General features: G+C 46.6%; 1 protein-coding gene across 2 annotated transcripts in view; it reads right to left on the reverse strand.

Annotated features, from left to right (window-relative positions):
* Positions 1-13918, reverse strand: part of CASS4 (Cas scaffold protein family member 4) — a 47679-nt gene that overhangs the window by 12019 nt on the left and 21742 nt on the right. For both annotated transcript variants that reach the window (XM_032257221.1, XM_032257222.1), the window contains exons 2-3: positions 7177-7599; positions 700-801 (exon numbers count right to left, since the gene is read on the reverse strand). In XM_032257221.1, the coding sequence (XP_032113112.1) occupies positions 700-801; positions 7177-7599 (525 nt within the window). The remainder of the gene's footprint in view (positions 1-699; positions 802-7176; positions 7600-13918) is intronic.

Below are 13918 nucleotides of genomic sequence, written 5' to 3' on the forward strand. Positions count from 1 at the left end.
AGGCCAAGGTGGGCAGATCACGAGGTCAAAAGATCGAGACCATCCTGGCCAACATGGTGAAACCCCATCTCTACTAAAAAGATACAAAAATTAGCTGGGCATGGTGGCACACATCTGTGGTCTCAGCTACTCAGGAGGCTGAGGCAGAAGAATCGCTTGAACCCAGGAGGCAGAGGTTGCAGTAAGCCAAGATTGTGCCACTGCACGCCAGCCTGGCAACAGAGCAAGACTATGTCTCAAAAAAAAAAGTGTGTGTATATGTGTATGTACACACACATATATTAAATATCTATTATAAATGATGGCTGGCTGCAGTGGCTTACGCCTGTAATCCCAGCACTTTGGGAGGCTGAGATGGGAGGATGGCTTGAGGCTAGGAGTTCGAGACTAGCCTGGTCAACATAGCAAGACTCCATCTCAAAGAGAAAAAGAAAAAATCTATTCTAAATGAAAAGTAAAAATTTCAAAATATTCAGAACTCAAGTAGTCATAATGTTTTCCAGAGCAGGCCTGGACTCCAAGGGTAAAAAGGAGTTTGTAAAGTTGGCCTCTGAGTGGTGATGTGTATTCCGGAGACTGAGAGGACTGAGCCCCTGGCCTCCCATGGCAATGCTGAAATGCATTGTGGGCATGATGCCAAGAACCCCAGACTCTGGGCGCAGAGGTCCGGGTGGTGCGGGGTCCCTGAACAAGGCTCACCTTCAGGGCCCCAGGGCCCCGGTGCTGGGTAGGCACATCATACACCTGGGAAGGCAGAGTCGGCAGCGAGGCTCGGGCAGGTCTGGGAAGCGTGAGGATGGCCTTGGAGAGAAAGGAGGAGAGCAGAGGGAAAGGAAATGTCACTCTGAGGATCACAATCGGGTTCAAAGTCATCTCTCCAAAAGCAGAGACAGCTGGGTGGGCATGTTGAGGGCGTCACCCGGCACCCCTGATGCAGGCTTTTCACTCTCAAGACTGAGAATAGCAGGGTGCAGGTGGGAGGCTCCTGGTGGGGGCAGCCTGCCTCACGGGGGACCCAGGTGCCCTACGTCTGCCTCACCTGGGAAGTTCACCGGAAGCAGGTTAACATGCAGATGCCTGGGCCCACGCCGGTTGGATGGAGTCTCTGGGTATTGAGGGGGGCCTGGGAACCGGCGCTGTTAAAAAGCTTACCAGGTGATTCTAATGTTCTCTAGGGACCAGGAGGCTGTGACTCTGATACTGGGTTATTCATCTGCATTCATCTAGCTAGGCTGAGGCTGCAGACGTGCACGCGACAGGCAGAGGGACTGTACGGATAAAAGGTAGGGACTAACAAGGTGTGGGAGGAAACTGAGGCTGGGAGCTGCCTCAGGACTCGCCACCTGGGCTGAGACAGGGACACAGGAGGTGAGCAGATGAACTGCAGCTGGCGGCTTTTCCTGGCAGCAGTGGGAGGCGGAAGAGGACCTGGCCATGTGAAAGTGATGGAGAGGGGTGAGGGAGAGGAGGGGGAGACGGGGTGGGAAAGGTTAACAGGGAGCAGTCAGTTAAGGAGTTTTCATTTTGTCCTACAAAGGGTGGGATTGAGAATCTGATTTATATTTGATTGAGCGCACTTGGCCAGTTATTGCTCAAGCCATTTTGGGAAACGTGGTCTCAGCCATGGAGCCTGGGTCTGTGCACAGGAACTTCAGATTCAACTTAATCCTTTAGAGCTCAATGTTGTCGGCTCAGTGGTGGGTATCACACTGATTGCCACAGAGAAGCTTCTGAACCCAGCCAGGGTCCGAGTCACCTAAAAAACTTTAAAAGAATACAGCTGCTGGCCAGACACGGTGTCTCACACCTGTAATCCCAGCACTTTGGGAGGACGAGGCGGGTGGATCACGAGGTCAAGAGATCAAGACCATCCTGGCCAACATGGTGAAACCCCGTCTCTACTAAAAATACAAAAAAATTAGCTGGATGTGGTGGTACGTACCTGCAGTCCCAGCTACTCAGGAGGCTGAGGCAGGAGAATTGCTTGAACCCGGGAGGCGGAGGTTGTAGTGAGCCGAGATCCCGCCACTGCACTCTAGCCGGGTGACAGAGCGAGACTCTGTCTCAAAAAAAAAAAAAAAAAAAAAAAGACTACAGCTGCCAAGGCTCCCATTCAGACCTCCTGAACTAGAACATCTCTAGGAGGGGCCGAGGAATGGGCAATTTCCTCTAGAGTAGAGGATGCTGTCTGCCGGCGGCTTAACGCCTAAGAGGGAAATGAGGTCTGAGCACACCAAGGACACAGGCTGGGAAGCAACACGGGACCCGGAAGAGATGACAGGGTGACGCTCTGGAGTCTTGGTCAGGGAGAATGTATTTCTCACCGGGGTCCCAAGGAGCTGTCGCTGAGTAGGGGGCTTTCCAAGTAGGCTCAGGGGCTGGTTAGGGTTTCAATATTCGCAGTGGGGAGGTGGCGAAGGGAAATGCAGGTGGAGGGGCAGTTTCTGAGGACTGGGTCAGGGTCCCTCCACCCATCACGGTGTCCCCAGGACGCAGTACTGGGGATGGCATGTGGTACGTGCCAGGTTTATCTGTTGGTTTTTGGTGAACGGATGTGCACAGCTTGGATGGTAAACATTAGCACACAGTGTAAAAATCTGCCCCACCATTCATCTGGCTAGACTCAAGGATGCAGATAAAGCAGCTGCAATGCAAACAGAATGAACATTTCTTCCAAGGACACGCTGCAGCTGTCACATGTCAAAACAGCCCCCTTCATTGAGTGATGACTGCTTTCTTACTCCCTGAGAAACTTTGTTCCCTAAAATCCTAGGCTCTCGAAACACAGCTCTCCAAAGTGCTATCAGTAAGAATGAAACATTCCACTCCTGCGTGTGGGATCTGAGTCATTGACGGAGAAGCAGCCTCGATCCCCAGGCCCTCATGTGGTACTTCGGACAGGAGTTTCCGGGCCCAGCACTCCCCTCTATCTCCGCTTCGTGGTTCCCAAGGAGAGGGCGGCCACGTCCAGCCTGCATGCTGCCCTGTTGTGCACAGAGCCTCTCAAGGCACACCTTGGCTTAGATTTCGCCTAAACCCCACCTTTCCCCATCTCATCATTACGCTGCCTTTTCCTGTTTGCGAGCTGCCCCGTGGTTCCTCTGCTCTTCGATCTTCCTCTCTACATTTAATGAATTGATTTTGTTCTCAGTGGTCTCAGGCTGATTGGTCTAGGTGGACAAGCCCGTCAGCGGTTTCTCATTACATTTTGAATGAAATGAAATCCAAGTTTTGTTTTTGGTTTTTTTTTTTTTTTTTTTTGGAGACAGTCTTGCTCTGCCACCCAGGCTGGAGTGTAATGGTGCCATCTTGGCTCACTGCAACCTCTGCCTCCCAGGTTCAAGTGATTCTCCTGCCTCAGGCTCCTGAGTAGCTTGGATTACAGGTGCCTGCCACCACATCCTGCTACTTTTTTTTATTTTTAATAGAGACGGAATTTCACCATGTTGGCCAGGATGGTTTTGAACTCCTGACCTCAAGTGATCCGTCTGCCTCGGCCTCCCAACGTGCAAAGATTACAGGCATGAGCCACCGTGTCCGGCCAGAAATCCAAGCTTCTCACCAGCCCAGACAGGCTACGTAGCAGCCATGCCGAGGGACCCTGAGTGAGTGTCTCTGACCATTGGCTGTCATGTCTGTATCTCCTCCCTCCCAGCTCTCACTTATTTGAACACACCAAGCTTTCTCCTACCGCAGACTGTTTCCAAATGCTGTCCCAAGGCCCATTCTTCCCCTAAGAGTTCAGGCCCGTTTTATTCTGATGGCTGACTTTGGGGTCCGCTATGCCTATAAGAGCACCTCCGCAGAGCAAAGGGACTTTCCTGGGTCTGACATTTCAGATGGAAGGAAGCCAGCTCAAAAATGCCCAGTGCTTCTTGGAAAACGTAGGTCCAGTGTGGTGATCAGTTAAGGAACATGTTTGAGAAATGCGGTTTCCAAAGGTTTAGGGAGACAGAAGGAAATTCCAGTTTAGGAACTAGTGGGTCCAAGAGCAATTTCACCAGGAAATCTGGCCCTTTTCTCTTGAAATACCAAAGAGGCCCTTCTGAATATAAACTGAAATCAAATATGTTCTTTATGTGTGTGGTTTTTTAAAATTAGGCCAGCACATTATATTAAGGAAGTTGGAATAAAAAGTAAAACAAAGCTCCAGATAGTGGCTACCCTGGTGCGGAAGTGAGAGAGAGAGGGCACTGGGGGCTCCTGGTCTGCTAGCTTTGTTGTTTCTAGGTCTGGATATAAGTTAGAGCTGTTACGTAGCATCTGTAGGTGAGATTTCAATAAAGTGTTCATTGGAAAGGATGATGTCAGCCACAGAGTCAGGTGAAGGAAGATCAAGGAATAAGGGCTCTGTTTGGGGGGTGATGGAAGTCATGCTTCATCAGCTGTGTGACTCTGCATGAGCAATTTCACCTCCCTGGGAATTGATGTCCTCATCTGTAAAATGAAGACTTGTTCTAATCTAAAGATATGCAGAGAGCTCGTCCAGCTATAGAGATGTCTGATTCTGACACATAGATACCTCTCTTAGGACAGCTTAAGAAAAATGACATATTTCCACGTTGACGAATGTTAATTTTGGGCCACTCTTAGCGTACAGACTGTCAACACAGATTTTAAAAACAGTCCATGAAATGACTGGCAAAGGCTGTGTTCCAAGCCTGTGAAGTCGCCATCGGCAAACAGTTCTAACTGTTGCGCGTGCCCGCAGTCCCAGCTACTCAGGAGGCTGAGGCAGGAGGACCCCTTGAAGCCAGGAAGCGGAGGTTGCAGTAAGCCGAGATCACGCCACTGCATTCTAGCCTGGGCGACAAGAACAAAACTCCGTCTCAAAAAACAAAAATATTTTTTAATTTCTTGCCTGCTTTGTGCTTGGGGTCTCTTAGCAAGAGATGTGGTCTGTGACTTACAAGCCAGGAATGCCATCTCACTTGGCTTCTGGGACAGCTAGAAGAACTTGAAGAGCAGTTAACAATCAGTTAAGGATTTTCTGATCCACAGAAAAGGCAGGCATCTCCTCCCTGCCCCTGTCGTCTAGCCATTAGCCCTGAGGCTAAAACTGCCCAGAAACTACATTTCAAGTGGAAGTGGCTGTTGATAGACCAGGCAACTCTGAGCCACTAGTTTGGTGGCTCATGCCTGTAATCCCAGCACTTTGGGTGGCCGAGGTGGGCGGATCACCTGAGGTCAGGAGTTTGAGACGAGCCTGGGCAACATGGCAAAACCCTTCTCTACTAAAAATACAAGAAAAAAAAAATTAGCCGGGCTTGGTGGCAGGAGCCTGTAATGCCAGCTACTTGGGAGGCTGAGGCATCAGAATCTCTTGAACCCAGGAGGCAGAGGTTGCAGTGCCTACACTCCAGCCTGGGTGACAGAGCGAGACTGTGGGTTAAAAAGAAAAAAAAAGGTAAATAAATAGGGAAGGAAAGGAGCAAACGTGTAACTTACAGGTGGGGCAGACATGGAGGGAGCTTAAGGAAGGGAAACAGGGCAGGAAACTCCCCCGGGTGTTTTACTGTGGCCACCTCAAGAACCCGGGTCAGTGGTTAAAGGGCCCCCCCTGAATTTCCTTGTGGTTTCTGTTGTTAGCCACAGCCTGCACAAGCAAGGGCTCAAATTGTTGATGCACTTAACATCAAGGACAGATCTCATTGCTAATGCCCGGATCCGTTTTCAAAGTTAAATTTCAAAGTTAAAGTAAACTCATCTTTCCTTTCACACGGATGTCAATCTAGCAGTTGACAGTGGACTCCACGTTTCTGAAACCATATGTTGTGTATGGTCAATTTTGTTCACGCAACTGATATTTACTGAGCACCTTGCAGGAGCCTGGCACTGTATTGAGGGGCATGAGGAGGGGGGAGATGCCAGCCTTTTCTGTGGATCAGAAAATCCTTAACTGATTGTTACTGCTCTTCAGGTGTCCTCTGGTTAACAGAGAACATTGCATCTGTTTTTCTTTCACAGAGAGGAAGGAATTGCTATTGATTTTTTTGTTTTTCCTTTTCATGGCTTTGGAAGAAATTCAAACTAACTTCAGCTAATGTCATTTGTTCTTAGAAGAAACCTTACCAAAGCCCTGCTCTGAGTCAGCTGCTCGGACAGCAGCTGAGCATGCCGGGCCTAGACTGGGGCCAGTTGTTCCAGAAAAGAGAGTTAGGGTCCACCTCGTTGACTACTTCAGAACGTTCCACCAGTTTCCTGCTGGTGTTTGTAGGGAGCGTGTGTGCATGGCAGCTGTTCTTTTTAACAACTGTCTGGTTCTATGTCTTATAGCCCAGGGAGTTCGAAAATGCAAAGTATTCAAAATCTTCTGAGAAATCAACCCTTTCCTGTTTGAAGACAACTTTGGAAGTTGATATGGAGAAGGCCTGAATGCGGAGGGGCCCATTCCTGGGGCCCCCACAGCAGCACATGCTTTGGGGAGAGTGGCCTTTCCATGCACACAGACCTTGCCAAGATCTCTGCCAGAGCTGTGGCTGGGTGGGATGTGTCATGGAGCTGAAAGCAAAGCACCTGATGGCTGGAAGTACCTGCAGCGACTCAGGCCTGTGCACATCTGCTCTGTACCTCATGAAGGCCAGGGCTTTGGGGGAAACAGTGAATTATTTTTCTCCTTCTTTCCTTTAATTATTTTCCTTATTAAAAAAGAAGTTTTCATTCTGCATTTGTTTTATTATTTCTAAAGACAGGGTCCTGGTCAGTCACCCAGGCTGGAGTGCAGGGAGACGCCATAGTAATAGCTCTCTGCAGCTTCAATCTCCTGGGCTCAGAGGTTCCTCTTGCCACAGCCTCCTGAGTAGATGGGGCTATAGGTGCCTGCCACCACGCCTAATTATTTGCTTCTTCTTATTATTATTATCAGAGATGAGTTCTCACTATGTTGCCCCAGCTAGTCTCAAACTCCTAGGCTCGAACGATCCTCCTGCCTTGGCCTCCCAAAGTGCTGGGATTACAGGAATGAGCCACCGAGCCTGGCCCATTTCACATTTAATGAATGCTCTTTTTCCTCTGTTTTTTAAAAACGGATGCTTTAGGCCAGGAATGGTGGCTCCAGCAATCTGGGCTCCCATTTTGCGCATTTGATTTGAAGGACACCCATGACTCAAGGCGTGGTTAGGACCTGGGTGTTTCCACAACCCTCAACCCATGTCTAGTTGTTGGAAATGTGCATACCTGTTTTGGAAAGCTGAGAGTCTTTTCACAGATGATTCTGGCGCTGGTGGGAGGGTCAGGGAATTCGTAGACTTGCGCAGCTGGGGGCTGGGGCCCCTCCACCCAACTCCTCATCTGCTCATAAACAGGGCCTGGAGTGGGAGGGCGGGGTAGAGTGGGCACCTGATAGGTCTCCTCTGAGCTGGCAGGAGTTTCTTCCAGGCCTCTCAGGAATGGGGGGCGTAGCCTATCTGCAGCGACCTCCGTGAGGATTTGGAGGCGGTTGGCAGGGGCCAGACCTTGTCTCCCATGGAGCAAACACTTCCACCAGCCCTCGCTTTCTGGCACCTGTTGCTCCAGAATGGTCAGGATGTCCCCTCTGCTGAAAGCCAGCTCGTCGGAGCAGTCAGGGCAGTTGTCATAAAGTGCCCTGGCCAGGAGTGCCTGGGAGTAGAGGGGGAAGAGAATTTGCTGTTAGCACCATGGCCAGTGACCGTTACACCAATCCCACTCACTTAGAAAGCTTAATGCAGATTCATAATGCCCTTTCATTTCATTTCTTTCACCCCAGAGGTTCTTGCCCCTGCTCTTTGCCTGATTTGTTCCTTTACATCCTTGGGGTCGAAGTGAAATGTCACATCCTCAGGGCAGACTTACCTGTACCCTGAGACAAGTTTGTGTGATCCTAATATGGTTTTATGACTCTGTTTTGTTTCTGTTTTTGGGACAGGGTCTCACTCTGTTGCCCAGGCGGGAGTGCAGTGGTGAAATCTTGGCTCACTGCAGTCTCAACCTCCCAAGCTCAGGCAATCCTCCCACCCCAGCCTCCCAAGTAGCTGGGACTACACACGCGTGCTGCCACACCGGGCTGAAGTCTGTATTTTTTGTAGAGAAGGGGTTTTGCCATTGCCCAGGCTGGTTTCCCACTGGATGGCCCTGTTTTAATTTGTGAAAACCATGACCCTTGTACTTATGTAGTTCAGTGAGCACACGGTTGGGTAGAAATTCCTACCTGTGTATCTTTGAGCAAATTAGCTACTCTATTTGATCTTCAGTTTCCTCATCTGTAAAATGGTAATAATAGTAATACCTACCTCATGGGGTTACTGTGAGAATTAAATGGGTGGGTATATATACACATACTATATATGATGGGTTGATATATATATGTACACCATATATGTATCTGTTATATATATTTCAATCTATTATATATTGTGTATACATATGCGTATCTCTCTTTCTGTCAAGTATAGGTGGCTGGCATTTAGTAAGCGCTTGGTACAGGCAGCTGTGATTGTTATTACTATTAGGTTGCTTTTTGTCTGGTGTTTGCTATTTTCCTTCTGAACTGGATTGGCAGTTCTGTGACTGCTGGGCCCACATCTCACTTGGCTACTGTGTCCCCAGTGTCAGGCCCAGGCCCAGGTACATAGAAGATGCTCAATCAATGTTCATTAATAAGTGAATGACAAGAGGCTGGGCCTAGTGGTTCACGCCTGTAAACCCAGCACTTTGGGAGGCTGAGGAGGGGAGATCACTTGAGGTCAAGAGTTCAAGACCAGCCTGGCCAAAATGGCGACACCCCATCTCTACTAAAAATATAAAAATTAGCTGGGCATGGTGTTGCATGCCTGTAGTCCCAGCTACTTAAGAGACTGAAGCAAGAAAATCACTTGAACTCTGGAGGCGGAAGTTGCAATGAGCTGAGGTCAAGCCACTGCACTCCAGCCTGGGCAACAGAGTGAGACTTCATCTCAAAAAAAAAAAGAAAGAAAGAAAGAAAGAAGAAAAAAAAAAACCTAGTGAATGACAAGAGACTCAGGGGTCAGTAACCTGTCCGTAGTCACATAGCCAGGATCAAAACCAGTTTCCTAATTCTCCCACCCATGCTGTTTCAGTAAGTCACACAGTTCTAAAAAGCATCACCTTGTTACCATGGCAGTGATGGCCAACCCCCTCCTTAATTGAACTTTCCACTGAAATTACATGAAGGCAACTTGTTACCTTAGGTTTTAAAGTTATCACTTTCACCTCCTTTTTATATCAATATATGTTCACTTTCAGAAAAATAGAGAAATGAAAGAAGAAATAAAAATTATCCATAATCCCACCACTCAGACATAACAATTCACACTGTTTTTGGTATTTATCCTTCCAGTTGTTTTTTTTTTTTTTTTTAATTTTTCTAAATAAATTTAATTATACCTTTTACATCCAATAACCCCTGTTGATACAGTTCTTAAATAAAGCAAAAGTGACTAACTCTCCCATTATGTTTCTTGAAAATTATTGTGCTTCTTGCATAATATTTCTTTTCTGTTACAAAAATGGAATTGGAAGACCCATGCTGATAAATACCATCTTACGCAGACAAGCAGGTCTGTGTGGATGTGGGGAAACACTACTACTAGTCTATCTAAAAAGCATAGGTAGAATCAGATCCTCCACGCAGCCAAAGAGACACTGAACACGCCCCACAAAACCTAATACAGCTGAGATCCTAGGAGATCATGAACAAGTTCTGTAAATAAAACCTTTTGTTCTTTCTACAAAATAAAAGTTCACTAAAGAAAAAGTAAAAATAATAATAACCAAACAGAAGAAAACAAAAGTGCCTGCAATGTCACCACCACAGGTGAGTGCTGTTAATCCTTTGCTTTTTGATCTTTCTAGATCTTTTCTTCTGCATATTTGTTCACATACACATCTAGAGTCATCATTATATTTTAAAAACCTAATGGCATAATATGATACACACTTTTATAATCTGCCTTTTTTTCCCACTTAAAAATAAATTGTGAACATCTTTCCATGTCAATAAACATTTTTCTTCAGTATTCTTTAAAACAGTGACACGGTTTTCCATTGCATGGATGAAACAACTTTTCTTCTTGGTTTTCGACATTCTAGCTAATTACAGGTGTTAGCTATTGCAAACAATGCTGAAATGATCATCTTTATAGCTAATATTGGGAACTCCCCTTATTCATTTCCATGGATAAATTCTTCAGTGGGAAGTTGGCAGGTGGAAACCATTAGGGCTCTGGATGCTGTCACGTTGCCCTCCAGCAAAGCTTCAATCAATTCACACCTCCGCCCACTGCGAATGAGGCTGCACAGCTCCTTGTACCCTCATCTACCCTGTGCATTACTTCTGTGTTGGGTGATGTATTTGTTTAAAAAACTTTGTCAAGGAAACTTGAAATGTTTTCTAGCACATTCCTGGCAGCACCCAGACCACTCAAAACTACAGAATCAGCTGCAGCCCTCAAGTCGCTGTGGGGATAACCTGCAGGCAACTCGGGGAATGTGTCACCTGCCTGCTGTCCCCCACTTTTTACTCATTTTTTTTAAAAGAGAAAAGGTCCCAAAAGGAGTTAGGGCCGTGTGTAGTGTGAGAGGCATTCCTGCCTGCAGAGATTCCTCTCTTCTCCATGGTGAAGCAGAAATCCTCAAGTGAAAGGGAAGATGTGAAGCTATCATTTGTCTGAGCCCAGTGAGTGTGTGAGATTACACTGAGAAGCAGAGAGCTGAGCTGCAGCTCACGGACTCTGACCACACTTCCTGGAGTCAGGCACCCCACGGGGTGTCTTCCTGGGTCAGCCAATTGTTCCTTCACAAATTCAGCAAACATTTATGGAATGTTTATGACATACGGCACTGTTGTCCTCCCCGAGTTTTCAAGGGACATGAATTTTGATCATGCCACTCCTCTATCACCCTTCAATGGCTCCCTCCTGCCTTTTGGATGAAGCCCAGACTGCCCAAATCTTCAAGGCCCTGTGTGATTTTGCCCCTTTCCACGCTTCTAGCCTCATAGGTATCACTTCCTCGTTGGCCCCTGGGACGCCACCCTTTCTGAGGGCTTGAGTCCATCACACATGCTATTCTCTCTACCCCAAAGCATTTAGTAGCTTTCCACCCAGTGAAATCCCACACATGCTTCCAGACTCATCTGAAATGTCACTTCCTTAGAAAAAGGGCCCCTGACACCCTCTAGACCAAACTAGTTCTCCCCATACTTCTGCTCAACACCTTTGCACATCAGTACCTATCACATTAGGGTTCAACTCATCTAGGATCTGTCTCCCCACAAGAACGTAAGCTCTGGGAGAGTGAGGGCCACACCCTCTTCGCTCTGGACTGCATCCCACAGTCCAGCACAGGGTACAGGATATTTGGCTACTTGTTGAATTAGTGAATGAAAGTGAGGCGTGACGTAACGCCCCCATTTTCAAGTCTTTAGGAGCTAAAAAGTCATAAACACCAAGATGAGCACTCCTATTTCTGTATGGAGTAGGGTAAGAGGGAAGCTTTCTGTGACCTTCTGCCCACGCTTTTGGATAACCTTCAGGAAGAATGATCACCAGCATATCCAGAAGATAAACCTCAAGGCATAACTAGTCTGCACATGGAATCATTATCCCTTGAATGTGTTGGGAGTGGGTTTCACAAGAATGTGGGGGCTGAGCTTGGAGAATCCAGCAGTGATGAAGTATTTAAGGGAATAGAGTTTTGGAGTCTTGTAAAGAGTATTGATTAAAGGTCAAAACTTAGGCCGGGCGTGATGGTGCATGCCTGGAATCCCAGTACTTTGGGAGGCGGAGGCATGCGGATGAATTGAAGCCAGCAGTTCTGGGCTAGCCTGACCAACGCAGTGAAACCCTGTTTCTACCAAAAGATACAAAAATTGTCCAGCATGGTGGCGCATGCCTATAGTCCTAGCTCCTGGGGAGGCTGAGGTGGGAGGATGGCTTGAGCCCAGGAGGTGGAGGTTGCAGTGAGCTGAGATTTCGCCACTGCACTATAGCCTGGGTGACAGAGTGAGACCCCCAAAACAAAAAAACAAAACAAAAAAAAACTTATGAAAGTTACATGCTACTTTGTAGATTGTTTTCCAGTTAAATAGGCAAATAATTGCTGTTCAGTAAAAAACGATAATCTGAAAGGTTATGGTTTATTACCTTGTAGGACTTAAATCAGTTTCATATTTAGCCTTGCAATCACACTCTAATATTCCTTAATTAAATTGCCTATACCTACGTAGCGCCTCAATGATCTCTTTTTAAAAAAAATACATTCAGGTTGGACAAGTATCCTCAATGATCTTTGACTTAGTTTTAACATTTCATTGATTCCCTATTAATCCATCAAAATTGATTAAAATCTTTGACATGAGTTCATTTTATATTTGCATGGGAGTCATAATTTTGCCTTTTTGAAAATTGTACTTTAACCATCCACATTGGGGGGAAAAAAAGGAAAATAAAAGCCTGTAATGAAATACATTACAGTATATTTCATTGTAATTCCCATGAAATACATTTAAATCAATCTTTAAAAACCCACCATCTGAAATGTGCTTGCATTTGTCTAGAAATAAGATAGTGCGTATCTTTAGACAGAGCAGTTGTTAAAATATGGCAGCTGCTCTGAAGATTGGATGCAGCTTAGCTGGTGGATTTCCCTATGGTGAAAGCAAGGGCTTTTTCCAGAGAACAATGGGGTTTTTGTGAGCATCCACCCCACTAGGCACCCACAGCTGTCCAAGATGGACAGCAGCAGTTTTATTCTTGATAAATGATTTATTTTGTAATTTTGGCCTGCTGTCTTCAGGACAGCAGACCACATCTTCAAAGGATGTAAACTTCCAGCAAAGGAGAACTCTAAATGTGCTGCGATACTGTGATTCCCTTCTGTAAGAATGAAAAACTGTATGGCATTTCATTACAATTGACAGGGGGTGTCTCTAGACAGCTCATGCAATCAATTAATTATGTCTCAGGGTTTCGGTAGCAAAGACCATCCATGTTAATGTTACAATAGAAAAATGAAATGCATGTGGAAAGTCTTGGGGAATTCATTCCCTGAAATGGAGGGAAAACAGGGAATTATACTGAATGAGAACCTGTTTTATGTTGGATACACTGAAGTCATTATATCACTTATTTCTCTGAAATCTCAGAGGCAGACTTTCTTATCCCCATTTTACAGATGAGAGAACGGAGGGTCAGAGAGATCAAATGACTTGTCCAAAGTCACCTGAACTCTAACTTGTTCCTCACATCCATTGTTTCACCTTACAACCGACTCTCCAGACACCAGCGAGAATATTTTATTTTATACACATAAATTGGGTCCTGTTGTTATCTTATTTTAAAAACCTCTAATTGCTGAGAACTGCATTCCGAGCAAAAGGTCACCTTCCTAATGTGGCTTCGAGGCAGGATCAGCCTCCCAGTTCGCAGCTCTCCCCTCGTTCATTTCCCTCCAGTCACATTGTTTTCTTACTTTTCTCAGATCCCCTGAGCTTGCTTCCACCTCAGACCTTCCCTTTGCTGTTCGTTCTGCCCAAACCCTCTTCTGCCAGATCCTCCTCCTCTGGGTCTCAGCTCGAGTCACCCCTTTGCAGAGGCTGCCCTTGACCGCCCCACTTACAGCTGGGCTCAGGCCCTTGTGGTCAGGCTGGCATGCAGGCAGCACTGGACATTGCAATCACAGCAGGAAGCACTCATCGTGCACCCGCGTTCCTGGCACTGCACTGAGCTCTTTGTGAATAACAGCTGGAAGCAGTTGACAGGCCACTGCAAAGGAATCCAGTAACCGTCGCAATGGTTGCTCAGGTCACTCACAAGATACTCTTTAATAGGGTGTTAATTTGGAAACATTTGTGTAGAAATTTAAGAGGTGAAGGAGGACGTACGTTCACATTTTTGTGCCTTGTGGGTACACAGGCAGTTAGATTCTGGGTACAATGGAA

Source organism: Sapajus apella, unplaced genomic scaffold, assembly GCF_009761245.1.
Source record: "Sapajus apella isolate SASKATOON/1434 unplaced genomic scaffold, GSC_monkey_1.0 scaffold96, whole genome shotgun sequence".
In the NCBI taxonomy this organism is placed as follows: domain Eukaryota; kingdom Metazoa; phylum Chordata; class Mammalia; order Primates; family Cebidae; genus Sapajus; species Sapajus apella.